Genomic DNA, 17840 nt, shown 5'->3' with positions numbered 1-17840 from the left:
ATTGGTTCATCCCTCCAAAAAACCCAGGCTGCTTTGCAATTGGTCTAAACGAAGCGTGGGCGGGACAAAAGGGTGTGACTGAATTCCCGATGCAAGATGGCTGCGTCCGTGGCTCGGCATTTATGGCCTCTCTTAGTTCGTCGAGAGTTCCGGCGCGGGGGAAGTTGCATGTGCATTCCGAATCCAAAGAGAAGGTTTGCTACGGAGAAACGGCAGCGGAACCTCTTGTACGAGCACGCGCGCGAGGGGTACAGCGCTCTGCCTCACCTGGACATGGAGCCTCTGTGCGCATGCCCAGAAGAGGCGGCGCGCTTACTGGAGCTCCGCAAGGGGGAGCTGCGACCGGCCGACCTACCCGCGATCGTGAGTGCGCATGCGCCAGGCGGAGACGCTGAAGTTGATCCAATGGAGTTTGCCCCTGGCACACTGGCTTGGGGCCAGGGGTCCAGGGAGAGAAAAGAATTTTAGGTTTTTTCCCCAAGTTTTCTTAAGTGCATGGCACCTCCTAGGTGTTTTGTGTATCATTTTTCATTCTTTCCTTTTTTTTTTTCTTTTCTTTTTTGCCAGTCCTGGAACTTGAACTCAAGGCCTGGGCACTGTCCCTGAGCCTCTCTGTGCTCAAGGCTAACACTCTACCACTTGAGTCACAGCGCCACTTCAAGGTTTTTCTGTGTATGTGGTGCTGAGGAATCGAACCCAGGGTTTCATGCATGCTAGGCCAGCACTCTTCCACGAAGCTGCATTCCCAGCCCTGTGTTGTGTATCTTAAACACCCATATTTGCATCTTTCATAATGTATGCTGGGTGCTCTGGGAACTTATCAGGTACCAGGAGCCCTCCAAGCTCCAGACACACCCTAAGACCACAAATCTCAAAGATTTGCCAGGCTCACCCTAAGACGGCAAAGAAAATTGGGGAGCAAGGCCGGGCACTGTTGGTTCACACCTGTAATTCTAGCTGTTCAGGAGACTAAGGTTTGAGGATTGGGGGCAGGAAAGTCCAGGGACCCATCCAGGGGCCAGCAGGAGCAACTCCACCTGTTCTTACTTTTCCCTCCTTTGTACATATAGATTTCCACATGGCAAGAGCTGCAGCAGCTGCAGAAGCAGATCCGGAGACTGGAGGCAGAGAAGGAGGCTGTGGCTGAGGCTGTGCGGAGCCTGCTGGTGAGCTCAGTGCTAAAAGCTAGGTGTGGTAGTGTTTGCCTGTCATCCCCAGTGGCATGGGGAGACCTAAGAAGGAGCATCATAAATTTAAAAAGTGAGAAGAAGCTGGCCACCAGTGGCTCATGCCTGTTATCCTAGCTACTCAGGAAGCTGAGATCTGAGGATCACTTTTGGAGCCAGCCCTGGCAGGAAAGTCTGTGAGACTCTTTCCTCCAATAAACCACCAGAAAACCAGAAGTGGCGCTGTAGCTCAATGTGGTAGAGCGCTCACCTTGAGCAAAAAAAGCTCAGGGACAACGCTCTGGCCCCCAGTTCAAGCCCCAAGACTGACAAAGAAAAAAAAAAATGACATGATGAAAGAGCCCCTCTCTCAGCATGGAGGTAGCACTGAACACACACTGTGAATGTTACTCGTTTTAGGTTACCTGGCCTCCTAGCTTGCCCAGCAGAGCAACTGAGGCACGGTGTGGTAGATGGAAGGCTGACTACCACATTCATAGTACTAGGAGATTCAGATCTCCTGACCCCATTTGACCTTTGCCCTTCCCTTTGCTCCTCCCCATCCCCAGTTTATCATCCTGACTCTCTCCTCCTTTTTCTTTCCAACCAGGTAAACAACAACAGCAGCCAAGTGCAGAAGGTACTCAGAGTTGATATCTTGTCCCCAGCTGACGAGGGCAGGGAGAATTGGTCACGATTCTTTCCACCCTAAATGACTCAAAGTACAACTCAAATTTAAGGGGAAAGAAAAACCAGGCTTCCTTAGTTCATGAAACCAAAACTGGCTTTAGGTACAGTTAGATCCAGGTCCTGGCCCAATGCTTGGTTCCAGTTCCCTGTCATGTTTAGCCCCCAGCTTTCTCCCCTTGTGGAAAGGGAAGGCAGGGTCACACTTTCCTGATAGTTTTTGATAGCCAGAGTCCTGGGGTAAATCCTTGAGAGGTCAGCTGTGCCCAGGGGCTCGGGGGTGGGGGTAGGAGTTTTCATAGAGGGGACGATCCACGGATTGCCCCAGCTGGCCAAGCTTGAACCTGCCCCAGGTGGACTGGAGGTCCCTAGAAAGGAAATCCTAGGGTTCTAGACAGAAGGAGGAGCCTGTGGGTGGCTTTCCATTAGGAGGTCAGGCTGGCTGAGGGACTCATGACGCTGCTCTGGGCTGACTCCCTCCTGCTCCAGGACCCCCAGTACTTAGGTCTGAGGACACAGGGTCGGGAAATCCGGATGCAGCTCTCACTCCTCTACCCCAGAGAGACCCAGCTGGAAGAGCAGTTCTACCTGCAGGCCTTGAAGCTGCCCAACCAGACTCACCCGGATGTGGTGAGAGCACTGGGCGGCCAGGGAGGAAGGGGAAAGGAGAGGGGACTGTCCGCCACCACCTCTCTGTGATGCCCCTGTCTTGCCTGCAGCCTGTCGGGGATGAGAGCCATGCCCGAGTGCTCCGCGTGGTCGGAGACAAACCAGGTGGGCCACACCGGGGGGCAGCGGGGGGCACAGCTGGAGCTGCCTGACCAGATTTGGACTGTCTCGTACCTGTGTGCATATGTGCCAGTACTTGGGCTTGAACTCAGGGCCTGGGCACTATCCCTGAGCTTTTTGCTCTACCACTTGAGCCAGAGCTCCACTTCCAGCCTTTTGCTTGTTCATTGGAAATAAGAGTGTAACTGACTTCCTTCCCCTGCTGGCTTCAAACTGTGATCCTCAGATCTCAACCTCCTGAGTAGTTAGGATCCAGTTGTGAGCCACCGGCCCCAGGCTCTGATAACTTTTTTCATTTTTTCCCTCATTCCCCTTTCTGCCTCCATCCTCTTCCCCCGCTTTCTCTGTCTCTTTCTTCCTTTCCCTCCTTATCTTTTCCCTTCCTTTCTCTTCCTGCTGTTTCTTTCTGGCTGTCTCCTCCCCACTGTGTCTAATCCTCTTCCTGGCTCTTTCTTTGTGTCTCTCTCTTCCCCTCTTACCCCCTTTGTTCTTTACCTACACCCAGCTTTCTCCTTCCGACCCCGGGGCCACCTGGAAATTGGCGAGAAACTTAACATCATCCGCCAAAGGTGAGTCTGCCTCCTGTTCTCCCTCCCACCCTCCCACACGCCATCCCTGCCCTAGCAGCTGGCAGCCAGAGGCACCCCCAGCTGGCATGAATGTTTGATGCCAGCCCCACCCCTGCCTGGCAGCTGGGCCTCTGTTCCCCTCCCCTCCCCCTCCATGCAGGAGTCCTCCTGTCATCCATCACCCATAAGCACCGTTTGTGCCCTGTGTGCTTCCAGGCGCCTGTCCCACGTGTCGGGCCATCGCTCCTACTACCTGCGAGGCGCTGGGGCCCTCCTGCAGCATGGGCTGGTCAGCTTCACTCTCAGCAAGCTCGTGCGCCGGGTATGGGGCAGGAGAGGAGGGCTGCCTGGAAGGGGGAGGCATTGACCAAGCTCAGAGGGCTCCAGGAAGGGACAACTCCCACTTTCATCACACTTTCCTACCCGAGTCTTCCTCTACTGAGGACATGTTTAATTCAAAGGTGCCAGCTTTATGAAATGGGTTATTACTCTGCCCACTTTCCAGATGGGAAAACTGAGGCCCGGAAAGGCGACTTTAAGTGGACCTACCTCAGAGCCTACACTTGTAACCCTGCCCCTCTGAGCCTGCCACAGGAGACAGGACTGGGACACATGTGGTGCCCATTGGAACAGGGAGTCAGCTGGCTAGGCACGGGTGCTGTCCACAGTAGACGGACATTGCCAGAGGGCACTAGGGAGCCATGGGAGGCCTTAAGCAAGGGAGCAACACGTCCTGACACCCTGTGTGGGATGGGGTGAACGAAGGAACTGGAGCTAGGAGAGTCAGTAGCACACAGCAGCGAAGACCCCAGGACCTGGACCATGGCTCAGGCTTTGCCCACTCTCCTTTGGGGTGAAAGTTGGGGGAATCCCGCACTGCCCCCCTCTCACCCACCCCCCACCCCCACAGGGCTTCATTCCCATGACGGTGCCAGACCTCCTGCGGGGAGCCGTGTTTGTGAGTGAGGCTTTGGGTGGCAAGTTCTGTTTTGGGGTTCCCCTGCCAGGAGAGGGACCAGTTTGTTCCCCTAAGGAGATATCTTGGGGCCAAGTGGAGAGCCCCAAGCTGTAAGTGGCAGGGCTGGGAGGGTGGGAAATTCCAGATACTTGTAAGGGAGAAGCTAGGGTTGCCCGTGCAAAATGGGACCTGCCATCTCCCCCCCCCCTGCCCCGCGGCTGACCTCTGTGGTTTCCCCCAGGAAGGCTGCGGGATGACCCCCAATGCCAACCCCTCTCAAATCTACAACATCGACCCCACGCGCTTCCCAGACCTCAACCTGGCCGGGACGGCAGAGGTGGGCCTGGCAGGTGAGCAACCGGAGTAAGGAGCAGGTGGCATTGTGGGGGGAGACAGGTGGAAGAGGGGGGCGGCTTCCTGCCTGGGACACAGCACAACCACTCCGGGGCCAGCCAGCACCGGTGTGTGGGTTGTTAACTGTACAAGTCACGTGACATGTCTGGCACCTGGTCACGTCCAGCAGGGACCAAAGCTTTTGGTAAAGTGAGGCAGCCCTGGCTGACCCTCATCCCCTCCCTTCCTCCTCCCAGGCTACTTCATGGACCACGCCGTGGCCTTCAGGGACCTCCCAATCAGGTGATACCCAGTGTCTTAAGGCTTGGCCCCATCCTGTGCCCTCTCTGTCCTCTAACCGACCTCACCTGGTCCCCTGCAGGATGGCATGCTCCAGTACCTGCTACCGGGCCGAGACAGACACAGGGAAGGAGCCCTGGGGGCTGTACCGGGTCCACCATTTCACCAAAGTGAGTGAAACCGAACCAGAAGGGGGCAAGTCGGGGTCACGCTCACCATCCGGGACTTCCTGATTGTGTGTCTTTACCCTTGGCCCAGGTGGAGATGTTTGGGGTGACAGGCCCCGGGCTGGAGCAGAGCTCGCAGCTGCTTGATGAGTTCCTGGCCCTGCAGGTGGAACTGCTGACTGAGCTGGGCCTGCACTTCCGGTGCGGAGAAGCAGGGAATGGCACAGTGAGCGGCCTGTGCACCCGAACATGTGCCTCTTCTCCCCTCCCACCAGTGCCTTCTCTTCTGCCTCCTCTCCCCTGTGCCGCCTTCCCCTGGCCCCAGTCTCCCCTCTACCTCTTTTTCATTGGCTGGGAGGGGCAGTGGGGAGAGTAGTATTGGGATTTGAACTCAGAACCTTGTGCTACCCCTTGAGCCACAGCCCCAAGACTTTTGGCTGTAGTGGGTTTTTTTGTTTTGTTTTGTTTTCAGATAGAATTCCATGCATTTGTGGGGCACAGGCTCACGCCTGTCATCCTAGCTACTCAGGAGGCTGAGATCTGAGGATCATGGTTCAAAGCCAGCCCAGGCAGGAAAGTCCATGAGACTCGGAAGTGGCGCTGTGGCTCAAGTAGTAGAGTGCTAGTTTGAACAAGCTCAGGGACAGCACCCAGGCCCTGAGTTCAAACCCCATTACTATGGGGGGTGGGGGGAAATCTCACACTCTTGCCCTGGCTGGCTGCAGACTGATCCTACTTCCTCCACCTCCTACTTAGCCAGGTTTGCAGACAGGAGCTACCACACAGGGCCTGCTGTCCTATTGTTAATAATTCCCTCCCTTTTACTAATACTTCCCTCCTTTTTTGGCCTCCTCTCTTCCATCACATCCTCTTCCTTCTCCACTGCCTAACATCGGCCACGCCCTGTCCCTGGCATAGGGTCTTGGACATGCCCACCCAGGAACTGGGTCTTCCTGCCTACCGGAAGTTTGATATTGAGGCTTGGATGCCAGGCCGAGACTGCTTTGGAGAGGTGAGCTCCACCCCCCCCCCCGGAGCAGGGGGAGGGGAGGGAGACACCCCATACCCTCCCCCCTCATGGCTGAGCCTCTCCACTGCCCCCCACCCCATCCCTCCAGGTCACCAGCGCCTCCAACTGCACGGATTTCCAAAGTCGCCGGCTGCATATCATGTTCCAGACCGAAGCTGGAGAGCTTCAGTTCGCCCACACGGTGAGGCTCAGGCCCTCTCTGCCCCTTCCTCCCCACCCCCACCCCCCCACCCTGCCCTCCCAGGACCACCACAAGGTCCTGTGCATCCTGAGTGTGCCCCACTTCCAGGTGAATGCCACGGCCTGTGCTGTTCCCCGACTCCTTATCGCCCTCCTAGAGAACAACCAGCAAAAGGTGTGGACTTGGTGGGGGTAGGCGGGGGTAGGGGAGGTGGGAGGTGGGGAGGGAGGGGGACCAGACAGTGGAGGAGAGAGGGGCTGGAGCCAAGTCAGCATGGTCATGAGGCCTGTTCTGTCCCCAGGACGGGTCGGTCCTCGTGCCCCCTGCCCTCCAGCCCTATGTGGGCAGTGATCGGATTACAGCCCCCACGCACGCACCACTCCTGTACATCGGCCCCAATCAGCCCCAGAAGCCCCGGCTCCCCGGCCAGCCGGCGTCCAGCTGAGGACTGGCTGAGCCCAGCCAGGGGGACTTGTCACCAATTCCTGGGACTCCAGAGGCCAGGATGCCTCAGGACCTGCATCCCTGAGCCCATTCCAACCTCTGCATCTTGAGTGCCTGGACTTCAAGATCCTCCTTCCTCAGCCCTCAGAACCAGACAGCAGCCCAGCCTGCACAAGGAGGCAGGATATCCAGGGGTGGGAAGTTGAAGGTCCCCTAATAAATGGTCAAAACAAAGGCCTGTGAATCTATCCGGGAGTACAGGAAGTGCGCTGCCTGACTGCCTGGAGTCCAAAAATCAGTGACCATGGCCAGGCAGTGGTAGCTCATGTCTGTAATCCTAGCTATTTGGGAGGCTATGAGATCTGAGGATTGTGGTTCAAAGCCAGCCCAGGCAGGAAAGTCTGTGAGACTTATTTCCAAGGAACCACCAGAAAACCAGAAGTAGCGCCATGGGTCAAAGTGGCAGAGCACTAGCCTTGAGCAAAAGGAGCTCAGGGACAGTGCCCAGGCCCTGAATTCAAGCCTCAGGACCAGCAAAAAAAAAAAAAAAAAAGAAGAAGAATATTCCAGAACCTTCCCATCATGCTCTCCTCCCCAGTTCCCTGTACTGGTCCTGTCCACCACTTTTCCCACTGAGATAGTTGCAGGAGCCACCCAATTGGTCTCCCTGGGAAGACCTGAAACTACCTGGCCAGGCCCTCTGGTGACTACATCTCAAAGTAAAGGACAAAGTCACGACATCTGTGTCTGTTCTGTTGGATTCACTATAGTCATTCCCTTGTGTCACATGTGTTTGCTGTCTGCACCCCCTTCCTTGTCTAGTGTGTACCCCAAGAGGACTGGTTTTAGCCAGTGCATTCACTGGTGTGGCTGCAGACTCAGAAGTGTGCTTGTCAGTGTTGAATTTTTACTGGAGCTGGTATGGTAGGACATGCCTGTAATCCCAGCTGAGGCAGGAGAATTAAGTCCAAAACCAGCCTGGATTACACAATGAGAACTTGTCCCAAAACAAGTTATTGTAATGGTGCTCAGCCCTGTGCAGTTGGCAGTGCTGACCACTCCCAGCACCACTCCTGCACAACTGTATCTTCATCAAACCCATTCGTTAGTGCAGAAAGCGTCTTAAGAGACTTTAGAGGCAGACGCCCGTGGCTCATGCCTATAATCCTAGCATCTTGGCATGCTGAGATCTGAGAATCCTGGTTCAATGACAGTCCCAGGCAGGAAAGTCCATGAAACTCACCTCCCATGAACCAGCAAAAAGCTGGAAATGGAGTTGTGGCTCAAGTGGTAGAGCACCAGCCTTAAGTGAAAAAGCTAAGGGACAGTGCCCGGTCCTGAGTTCAAGTACTAGCACCAGCACCAAAAAAAACCAAAGTAGGGAAATGCTCCGGGCTGTGCCGGTGGCAGGGCTGGAATGCCTAGCCAGGCCTCACTGAGGAGGTCAGTTTGCACAGCCTCTTCAGGTAAGGAAACAGGCCTAAGGAGAGAGCTGTGGGCGGGGCGTGGTGTTAGGCTTGAACCCAGGTCCTCCATTCCTCAGCCCCTGGCAGGAAGCCCCTGAGGGGATGCGTGCAGAGCCCGGTCCCCATAAATAATTAAGCATCTCAGGCCGCCCCACAGCTGTCACTGCTCCCCTGTGGGCCACTGTGAGGGTTATAAAGGTGCTGGTAGGAGCAGCCCAGCCCAGGATCAGGGAGCCCAGCTCCCCACCATGCCGCACCACACAGCCCACTCTCTGTTGCTGCTGCCTCTGTTGCTGCTGCCACTACTGCTGGGGACTGGTGAGTGGTGGGGAGAGGCCTAGATGCCAGTTTGCAGAGCAGGGGTTCGGGCCTGGAGGGGGTTCACACAACAGGGGGTGTTCCATGGGGACCCAGGACTCCAGGAACTCTGATCAGTACTGAGGACAGCACCCATCTGTTTTCTCCACAGCTACCACGGCTCCCCTAGCCAGCAGTCCCTCCAAAAGGGAGGTGAGAGTGAGTGTACCCCCTTATCTGTCTCACCCTATCTCCTCTAGCACCCTCTCCCTATCTCCCCTCAATTTTTTATTTGGCTTGACTCTGGGCCTGGGCACTGTTCCTGAGCTCTTCGGCTTAAGGCTGGTGCTCTACTATTGAGCCACAATGCCACTTCGGTTTTCTGGTGGTTTATTGGATATAAAGGGTCTCACGGCCTTTCCTGCCTGAGCTAGCTTTGAACCACGATCCTCAGATCTCAGCCTCCTGAGTAGCTAGGATGACAGGCGTGAGCCACCAGCAGCCGGCTCCCCTCAATTCTTCTCTGACCCTTTATTTCTTGTCCCCAGCTGACCCGCTGTCTGGCAGAGGTCCTGAGCCTGGGCTGGGTGCACAGGGGGCCGTGCACAGCTCTTCTCTACAAAGGTAAGCAGGCTGGCATTCTCCCACAACTCCAGCCCACCCAACCCAGGGCTTTGCCTGCTACGACACCCCCCCCCCCAACCTGCCCTCCTGCCCCATCCACAGCCCTCTGCCCTGGGTGGCACTGTCCTGTCTGTTGCCTGACTGCCTGGCCACAGCTTCCATTTTGGTAGCTTGCGGCAGAAGGGTGGTCCCAGCCCTGTCGGTCCCTCCTTTCTCTCCTAGCTCTGGAGGGCTGCCATGACACTCGACCCCGATCCACCCCTTCCCGGTCTCTTTCCTGCATAGATTATTGTCTCTTTCTGCCAGAGATATGCGAGAAGGAGCCCCATGGCTGTGGGTCCCAAGAGGAGAAAGGGGTGAGTGGGGACTTGAAGGAGGAAGAGGAGGAGACTGGGAAGATCAAGTCGGACCAGGAGGTGAGGGATGAGGAAGAGGAGGCGGCAGAGAGGACACACAAATCTGAGGTCCGGGAAGAGATACTCCAGGAACAGCATGGCCGGCTCCATCAGGAGAAAGAAGAGGAGGAGGAAAAGAAGAGACAGCCTGGGGAGACCTTTGAAGAGCTGTGGAAGCAGCGGCTGGAGGGTGCTGGGGGCCCCCAAAAGCGGGTGGCAGAGAAAGGCAGCCATGAGCAGTCTGCCCAGTTCCAGGCGGAGAAGGGCATGAAGATGCACGGCGGCGGCCACAGCTTGTGGCAGCAGGGTCAGAGGGGCGAGGGGGAGAGGCCTGAGGACGCCCCCCGCCTTCACCACCACCAGGAGGAAGAGGAGGAGGAAGAGGCCTCAGAACAGGAGGTGAGTGGGGTGGGGCCACCTGACGTTCAGTGGGGACTGAACCCAAAGCTCCCACACAGCAGGATCCGCCATGACTGCATCTGGATAGCCGAGCACCCATGGTGGCTCACGCCTGTCATCCCAGCTACTCAGGAGGCTGAGCTCTGAGGATCATGGTCCAAAGCCAGCCCAGGCAGGAAAGTCCATAAGACTCAATCTCCTATTAGCAAAAAGCCAGAAGCGAAGCTGTGGCTCAAGCCAGGGCCAGCTCATACATACACATGCACACACAGCAGCAGCATCCAAATGAGGGCGCTGCCTGGCCATGGGGACTTCCCTCTGGGATTAGGGTCACCATGAATATCAAGTACCCCAGTTTGCCAGCATTGCCACTATGTGACAAGGGGGCCGCCATTCTGTTTGGGAGACTAGACAGAGGTACCATGGCTGGGTTGTGGAGAATAAGGTATCCTCATGGGGGGGGAGGGGTCAGTTGCTAGTGCCATTATCACCGCCATTGGCCACCCATTTCTGATGCCAGGAGCGGGAGGAAGAGCAGCTGGAACGCGTGCGGGACGAACTGAAGAAGGCCACAGCCATGCTAGGGGAAGAGCTGAGGAGGGAGGGCTGACCCTAGCCCCATGCGTCCCCCCGACTCACGTACCCCTCTGCTTCAGGACTGTTGATACCAGCTCCCTACCCCACCCCCACACACTTTACCCAGCACCCACTCACCCTGACCTGCAGGGTAAAGAGGAAAGTATACCTTAGAATTGAGTTGGGGGGGGCTCAGGATCCCCCAATACCTTTCCATCCACCCCCCAGCCTACCCTCTGAGTGAATAAAGAAATAGCAAACCACCATGGCCGGACTGTGCCATTGGCTTTGGGGACCCAGGAGCAAAGAGAGGGCTCTGCTCATCAGAACTGAGGCTTTATTAAATCAGAAATTCTATTAACATGGAAATCAGGCGGGGTCAGGATCCTCGGGAAAAGGTCTGGATGCTGGGGTAGGAGGTGACGAGTTTGGAGTCTGGCCTCTGTGAACCACAATGTCGTCATATTCGTCCTGGGGACAGAACGGGGTGGCACAGGGGCTCAGGTGGCTGCCACCATGCCCATGACCCAAGTTACCCAAGTTACCTCTAAGGTCTGGGGTCTTGTCTCAAAGCCCCAGGTCCCCTCCTCCTCCAACCTGCTCTGGACCTGGGTGCTGTCCCTCAGCTCTTTGCACTCTACCACTTGAGTCACAGCGCCACTTCTGGTTTTCTGGTGGTTAATTGGAGATGAGCATCTGGAATCCTAGCTTCTCAGGAGGCTGAGATCTGAGGATCGCCATTCAAAGCCAGCCCAGGCAGGAAAATCCTTAAGACTTACTTCCAGTGAATCAGCATAAAACCAGAAGTGGAGCTGTGGTTCAAGTGGTAAAGAGTTAACCTTGAGAAACAAACAAAAAAAAAAAACTCAAGGATAGTGCCCAGGTACAAGAGTTCAAGCCCAGGCCAGTACACATATAAAAAGTCCCAGTTTTGAGGTCATGCCTCCAACTCCCCAGCAAGCAGCATCTCCCGTCTGCCTCTACCCACATTCTTTTTTTTTTTGTCGGTCGTGGGGCTTGAACTCTGGGCCTGGGTGCTGTCCCTCAGCTCTTCAGCTCAAGGCGAGCGCTCTACCACTTGAGCTACAGCGCCACTTCCGGTTTTCTGGTGGTGTTTATTGGAGATAGGAGTCTCACAGTCTCTCCTGCCCGGGCTGGCTTTGAACCGTGATCCTCAGATCTCAGCCTCCTGAGTAGCTAGGATTACAGGCATGAGCCACCAGCGCCCGGCATCTACCCACATTCTTTACCCTCATGACTCAGAACATTCAATGCCACTTGGGGTGCCCAGGATAGCACCCCACCCCAGGGTCCATCCTCACCCTTCCCCGAGGTGTCTGCCAGTGGCTGCCACCCTAGATCCCTGCCCACAGCCTCGCCTCTCCAATTCCTGCTGCCAAGACCACTCAGCCCACCGCCAGCCATGCAGCCTGTGTTCACCCCCCACCACTAAAATCTTTCTACCACCTCTGCCCAGTCTCCTCCTGCACTGCCTTAACTTTTCAACCATGGTTTTGGTGACCAAGGTCTTGCTGCTTCTCGCCATTCCTGCCCAGGTTTCTCCTGACTGTTGCTCACGCCACTGTGTGGCTGTTTGTTGTTGTTGTTGTTGTTTGTCAGTTGTGGGCCCGAATTCTGGGCCTGGGCACTGTCCCTCAGCATTTCAGCTCAAGGAGAACGCTCTACCACTTGAGCCATGGCACCATTTCCAGCTTTTTCTGCTTATGGGGTGCTGAGGAATCGAACCCAGGGCTTTGTACATGCAGTGCAAGCACTCTACCACTGAGCCACCTTCCCAGCCCCGAGTTTTTAACTTTTTTTTGGCAGCACTGGAGTTTGAACCCAGGACCTCACACTCCATCAAATGGCTCTCTATCACTTGAGCCATGTTTCCAGCCAGGCTTATTGCTGTTCATCCTTTTTTTTGGTGGGTGGGGGGGACTTTAACTCAGGGCCTGGGCACTGTCCCTGAGCTTCTGTGTGCTCAAGGCTAGTGCTCTACCACTTGAGCCACAGCGCCACTTCTGGTTTCTCAGCGGTTATTTGGAGATAAGAGTCTCATAGGGCCTTGTCTGCTTGGGCTGGCTTCAAACCTCGATCCTCAGATGTCAGCCTCTTGACTAGCTAGGATTACAGGTGAGAGCCACCAGCGGCTGGCCTCAAAGACTTTTCTGCCCAGGTTAGTCTCAAATCTGAGTCCTACAGATGTTAGCTTCCTAAGGAGCTAGGATTACAGGCGTTGAGCTTCTGACTGGTACAGGGTTCCACCTGAGTTCATTAATAGCAGACACACTAGGTCAGGCTCAAGGGAGTCCCTATCATATCCTCCCCTTCTGGCTGCTGGTTCAGCCAGACCCCTCGTCAGTCACCGCAGTTTCCCTCTTGACTCACGCCTTCATCTTTGCTGTCACTGTCACTGTCGTCACTACTGCTGCTGGATCCAGGCTTGTCATCCTCATCCTCAGGCTCAGGGGCTCCGTGAGCACGGAGCAGGCTGGCGAGGCTGGCATTGGGCCGGAGCAGGGCACTTCCCAATGGGGTGCGGCCGCCATACATTCGGGCAGTGGGGTCGGCCCCTGCCCTCAGGAGAAGTTCCAGTACATCTGCAGCTTGTGCCTCCACTGCTAAGTGTAGGGGGCTCCGGCCGCATGTGGGCTCCTGTGGGGTGCGGCCAAGAGGTCAGCAGGCATGGGAGGGGACACCCCACACACACCTGCCCCCCTCAAGTGGCTCACCGGTTTGTTGAGGTCAGCCCCAGCGTGCCAGAGCAGTCGGACCATTTCTGCATCTTTGTGGATGATGGCCACATGGAGTGGAGTGTGGCCTGGGGACAGAGTGACAGGTGTCAAGAGGGAAGGGTGAGGGCCTAAGCCCCCAGCACCATGATCCCGGGGCCCCTGAGGGTGACCAGGTTTGGGCTCTGGCTCCTGAATTCTGGTATGTCAAAATGCATCTGGGTCCTGATTGGCTAAGTTGTAGGTTAGGTGTCTGAGGGGGCTGAGTGTTTGGGTGCCTGGAGGGACTATGGATGAAGAGCTGGGGGTCTTTAGATGGCAGCCTTGGATCTGGGGACCAGAGGCTCTGGTCTGACTTCACACAAAGGTGGTGACCAGGGTTTTAAGGTTGTCTCTGAACTCCGGGTTGCAGGTGATCTCAGTGTATCTGTGGAAGGCCTGGACCTGGGGAAACTGGGCTTACAGGTAGGTGCTTACAGACTCAGATGCTGGGATCACAGTTAAGACAGCACCTTTTGTTTTGTTTTGGTTGGTTGTGGGACTTGAACTCTAGGCCTGGGCTCTGTGCTTTAGCCTCTTCAGATCAAGACTAGTGCTCTACCACTTGAGCCACAGTGCCACTTCTACCCTTTTCTGTTTATGTGGTGCTGAGGAATTGAACCCAGGGCCTCAGGCATGCAAGGCAAGCACTCTGCCACTGAGCGAACCTCCCAGCCCCGAAAGGAAGGAGGTTGACTTTTTTTTTTTGGTCGGTCGTGGGGCTTGAACTCTGGGCCTGGGCGCTGTCCCTCAGCTCTTCAGCTCAAGGCGAGCGCTCTACCACTTGAGCTACAGCACCACTTCTGGTTTTCTGGTGGTTTATTGGAGATAGGACTCTCACGGTCTCTCCTGCCCGGGCTGGCTTTGAACCGCGATCCTCAGATCTCAGCCTCCTGAGTAGCTAGGATTACAGGCGTGAGCCACCAGCGCCCGGCTCTGAGGTTGACTTTTTTTATGCCCCCCTGGGGCTTGAACTCAGGACTTGGGTGCTAGCCTTGAGATTTTGTGCTCAAGATTTAGCATTCTACCACTTGAGCCACAGCTCTACTTCTTTTTTTTTTTTTTTTTGGGGGGGGTCCGGTCGTGGGGCCTGAACTCTGGGCCTGGGCGCTGTCCCTCAGCTCTTCAGCTCAAGGCTAGCACTCTACCACTTGAGCCATAGCACCACTTTCGGCTTTTTTCTTTTTGCTTATGTGGTGCTGAGGAATCGAACCCAGGGCCTCGAGCACGCAAGGCAAGCGCTCTACCACTGAGTCACCTTCCCAGCCCCACAGCTCTACTTCTTAAGACAGCACCTTTTATACAAGTCTCAGATGAAGCAGGTCCTCCAGCTGCCCTCCAGGGCTGGGTACCCAGATGCCAGTTTTATGAAGCCTTAGCTTTGAAAGCCCTCAATTTCTCCCCAGTAGGCTGAGCCTGTGGCTTAGAGGTGGGCCACACTTTGCAGGTTGGGGAACTAGATCCTGATAGCTGTGGGTCTGGGGGATGGCAGGTCTGGGGTGTACTGGACTCCATATATCTAATTTTCCATACCTGAGGTCTGCCCATGGGGCCAGGCCTTGAACCCATGCCCACCCTGCCTGGTCCGCTCACCCTCATAGTTTTCAGTCTCCAGCTGCAATTTCCAGTCTTCCTCTCTTTGCTCCTCTTCCTTTTCTCTGGAGGGTTCGGGATACTCGGGCTCGGGGGCGGGGCTGGGGTCAGGCGTATGGTCCCGGGGGCGGGGCTGGAGCAGTGCGCATGCACAGGCGTGTGCCCGCACACGGCAGGCCAGATGCAGTGCCGTGTGGCCCCCACGCTCTGAAACCAGCAAGCTGGCACCCGCTGTGTACAGCTTTTCCACGGTGGACACCTCTCCCAGGATGGCTGCCAGATGCAGGGCAGTCTGCAGGAAAGCAGGGCAAGGCTCAAGGTCGCATTGAAAACCTGGGACCCCTGAGCCCTTACACCAACAATTCCTTATGGCTCACCTGGCCGAGATCATTCTGCAGGTCTAGATACTCAGTACCAGCGGCAAAGCCTAGGAGGAAATCCAGGAAGGGCTCGTGCTGATGGATCACGGCTAAGTGCAATGCCCTAGGGGTAGAGACGGGACAGAAGTCAACACACATGAAAATCCAGTGTGGTGGTAGACATCTGTCATCCCAGCCACGTGGGAGGTGTAAATAGGAGAATCTTGGTCTAGACTCAGCCTGGCAAGAAAAAAAAAAGAACTTTTCTTACTAAAGGAAAAAAGTGGTAGAGCCACCTGCCTAGCAAGCATAAGACTGAGTTCAAACCCCAGTATCACAAACAAATTTCAAATTCAAAGGCAAATTTGGTAGGCATTGTGGCATTCGCTTGTAAATCCTGCAGTTGGAGGCTGTGGGAGGACAAGTTGAAGACCAGTCTGGGTACATAGCAAGACTCTGTTTCAAAAACAAAAATGTAACAATGTTAAATATCTGTGGCTCTAATAATTGACCTTCAAATTACAACAAGCAAAACCTGAGAACTACAAGCACAAACACAGAATTATAGTTCATGTGTGTGTGGGTGTGTGTGTGTGTGAGAGAGAGAGGGGGGGGGGATACTGGGGCTTGAACTCAGTGCCTCTGGCTCCTCTGGCTGGTGCTCTACCACTTGAGCCATAGGTCTACTCCTCTATATAATTTAAAGGAGTTGGGGGCTAAGTAGCTCAGTAGTAGAGTGCTTGCCTAGCAATTGAGAGGCCCTAGGTTCCATTCTAAATACTGGAAAAAAAGAAAAAGAAAAAAGGAAGAAAGAAAATTAAGGAATTCAAATCATACAAACTGGGCTGGGAAGGTGGCTCAGTGGTAGAGTACATGCCTTGCATGCATGAAGCCCTGGGTTCGACTTCTCAGCACCACATACTCAAAAAAAAGCTGGAAGTGGCTCTGTGGCTCAAGTGGTAGAGTACTAGCCTTGAGCTGAAGAGTTCAGGGACAGTGCCCAGGCCCAGAGTTCAGGCCCCAGGACAGACCAAAAAAAAAAATCATGGGGCTGGGAAGATGGCTCAGTGGTAGAGCGCTTGCCTTGCAATGCATGAGGCCCTGGGTTCAATTCCTCAGCACCACATAAGCAAAAAGAAAAAAGCCGGAAGTGGCGCTGTGGTTCTAGTCCTAGAGTGCTAGCCTTGAGCTGAAGAGCTGAGGGACAGTGCCCAGGCTCAGAGTTCAGGCCCCACAACCGGACCCAAAAAAAAAAAAAAAAATCATACAAACTATCTTCTCTTCCCACAATGATATTAGATTAAAAATCAGTAACAAGTGGCGCTGTAGCTCAAGTGGTAGAGCGCTCGCCTTGAGTTGAAGAGCTGAGGGGCAACGCCCAGGCCCAGAGTTCAAGCCCCATGACCGACAAAAAATAAAAAATAAAAATAAATAAAAATAAATAAAAAATCAGTAACAGAAAGTTTCCAAACATGTGACAATCAAGTAACAGATTTCTATATAACTTCTTGGTCAAATCTGAATTTTTTTTTTAAAAAAAGTATACTAAAGTATACTACTTAATTAAATGAAAATAAAAACGTATCAGAAGACATATTTTTGCTGAAGCAGTGTTCAGAAGGGAAGTTTAAACACATTATCAGAAATGAAGGAAATGCCTACATCAATCAATGACCTCAGCTTCTACCTTAAGACACAAACCAGGGCAGTGTTTCATGACTGTAATCCCAATTAGTCAGGAGGCTGAGATCTGAGGATCCAGATTTGTTTCCTTCCATCCCTCACCACTTAGCACCTAAAATAGGGCCTGGAACCTGGCAGTGCCACACAAGTATTGCCAGTAACAAATGAATCTCCACTCTCAGGTAATTTAGTTCTCTCTGAATTTAAGATGTCAAGATCAGTGTTGGGTCAAGTACTGAAAATTCTGATTCTGAAAATCAAAGCCTGGAGCTTATAAATCAGTCGAACCCAAGATGGTATTTGTATGGTCCGGAGGATGGAGCTGGGGGAGGGGGGGACGGGAGGGGGGAAAGGGGGGAGGGAGAGGGGGGGAGTAGGAGGAGCGCGGCGGGAGGGGGCGGGGGCGGCGCGGCGCGGGCGGACAGAGTTCTTACAAAGATCTGGGGACTGGGATCAGGAGGTTCAAAGAAGTTTTGGAGGATGTGGATTCCAGGATCTAGAAATCCAAGTTCAAGGAAAGAAAGGGCAGAAATCACAGGTTTGGGATGGAGAAGATAGGAGTCTAGTTTTCCTTCCATTTAGAACTTAGATGGGTTAAGGATGGGAAGTCAGATTTAGGAATGAAAAGGTCAGGAGGCCAAAGGGACCAGGATGGGAAAATCAACCGTCGGATCGCAGGAATCCCCTGGATCTGTCTAAGGATCACTCACGTGTCCCCATCCTCAGTGACGTAGCCAAAGACGAGGGGCGCCCACGATAGCCCCGGGCCCAGCTCGGCACCCAGCCCTGGTCCTCCAGGAGCCGCTGCGTCGGGACCCAGAGAGCCCAGGCCGCTGTCACACCATTCATCCGCATCCGCAGCTTTTCCCAAGCACGCGACCCCAGCCATGGCCCCCCCACTACCACCTCGGTGGGGGTCCCCACCTGCCCGTCAGTGGCTGGGCTCTGCCTTAACTCCGGAGCTTCCGCCCTGCTGGGAATTCCCGAAGAAAAAGTCACGCCCCCCTAGTTTATCCAATCAGAGCTGTATGCCTTGCTTATTCCCCGCCC

General features: G+C 54.7%; 3 protein-coding genes across 3 annotated transcripts; 2 read left to right on the top strand and 1 right to left on the bottom strand.

Moving 5' to 3' along the window:
* Positions 1–69: 69 nt before the first annotated feature.
* Positions 70–6858, top strand: LOC138812524 (serine--tRNA ligase, mitochondrial). Its single transcript, XM_070000465.1, has 16 exons — positions 70–363; positions 1071–1166; positions 1777–1806; positions 2343–2483; positions 2573–2627; positions 3148–3211; positions 3428–3533; positions 4122–4169; positions 4411–4519; positions 4760–4805; positions 4885–4972; positions 5061–5170; positions 5888–5981; positions 6088–6180; positions 6289–6354; positions 6482–6858. Exons 1-16 carry the CDS (start codon positions 97–99, stop codon positions 6623–6625), a joined length of 1557 nt encoding a protein of 518 aa, XP_069856566.1. The 5' UTR covers positions 70–96; the 3' UTR covers positions 6626–6858.
* Positions 6859–8338: 1480 nt separating this feature from the next.
* On the top strand, positions 8339–10615 carry LOC138811392 (coiled-coil domain-containing glutamate-rich protein 2-like). The gene is made up of 5 exons (XM_069999127.1): positions 8339–8408; positions 8560–8606; positions 8936–9011; positions 9318–9805; positions 10326–10615. Exons 1-5 carry the CDS (start codon positions 8339–8341, stop codon positions 10413–10415), a joined length of 771 nt encoding a protein of 256 aa, XP_069855228.1. The 3' UTR covers positions 10416–10615.
* An 86-nt stretch (positions 10616–10701) lies between these two features.
* Positions 10702–17794, bottom strand: LOC138812516 (NF-kappa-B inhibitor beta-like). The gene is made up of 6 exons (XM_070000452.1): positions 17501–17794; positions 15126–15231; positions 14749–15040; positions 13117–13205; positions 12773–13039; positions 10702–10852 (listed from the first exon to the last, which is right to left on the bottom strand). Exons 1-6 carry the CDS (start codon positions 17677–17679, stop codon positions 10751–10753), a joined length of 1035 nt encoding a protein of 344 aa, XP_069856553.1. The 5' UTR covers positions 17680–17794; the 3' UTR covers positions 10702–10750.
* Positions 17795–17840: the final 46 nt, after the last annotated feature.

Source organism: Dipodomys merriami, unplaced genomic scaffold, assembly GCF_024711535.1.
Source record: "Dipodomys merriami isolate MVZ:Mamm:240054 unplaced genomic scaffold, mDipMer1.0.p SCAF_106, whole genome shotgun sequence".
Taxonomy (NCBI): Eukaryota; Metazoa; Chordata; class Mammalia; order Rodentia; family Heteromyidae; genus Dipodomys; species Dipodomys merriami.
Note: the sequence above shows the minus strand (reverse complement) of the source record. Positions and strands in the feature narration are given on the sequence as shown.

Bases quoted from the DNA above. Each gene is read 5' to 3' on its own strand.
- LOC138812524 (XM_070000465.1), top strand. From the start codon at position 97: ATGGCTGCGTCCGTGGCTCGGCATTTATGGCCTCTCTTAGTTCGTCGA. The intron at 3,212-3,427 runs GTGAGTCTGCCT...GTGTGCTTCCAG, and splicing joins CTTAACATCATCCGCCAAAG to GCGCCTGTCCCACGTGTCGG. The intron at 3,534-4,121 runs GTATGGGGCAGG...CCACCCCCACAG, and splicing joins TCAGCAAGCTCGTGCGCCGG to GGCTTCATTCCCATGACGGT.
- LOC138811392 (XM_069999127.1), top strand. From the start codon at position 8,339: ATGCCGCACCACACAGCCCACTCTCTGTTGCTGCTGCCTCTGTTGCTG. The intron at 8,607-8,935 runs GTGAGTGTACCC...TCTTGTCCCCAG, and splicing joins CCTCCAAAAGGGAGGTGAGA to CTGACCCGCTGTCTGGCAGA. The intron at 9,012-9,317 runs GTAAGCAGGCTG...TCTTTCTGCCAG, and splicing joins CACAGCTCTTCTCTACAAAG to AGATATGCGAGAAGGAGCCC.
- LOC138812516 (XM_070000452.1), bottom strand. From the start codon at position 17,679: ATGGCTGGGGTCGCGTGCTTGGGAAAAGCTGCGGATGCGGATGAATGG. The intron at 15,232-17,500 runs GTGAGTGATCCT...CTCTACCCCTAG, and splicing joins GTCACTGAGGATGGGGACAC to GGCATTGCACTTAGCCGTGA. The intron at 13,040-13,116 runs GTGAGCCACTTG...CGCACCCCACAG, and splicing joins GGGCTGACCTCAACAAACCG to GAGCCCACATGCGGCCGGAG.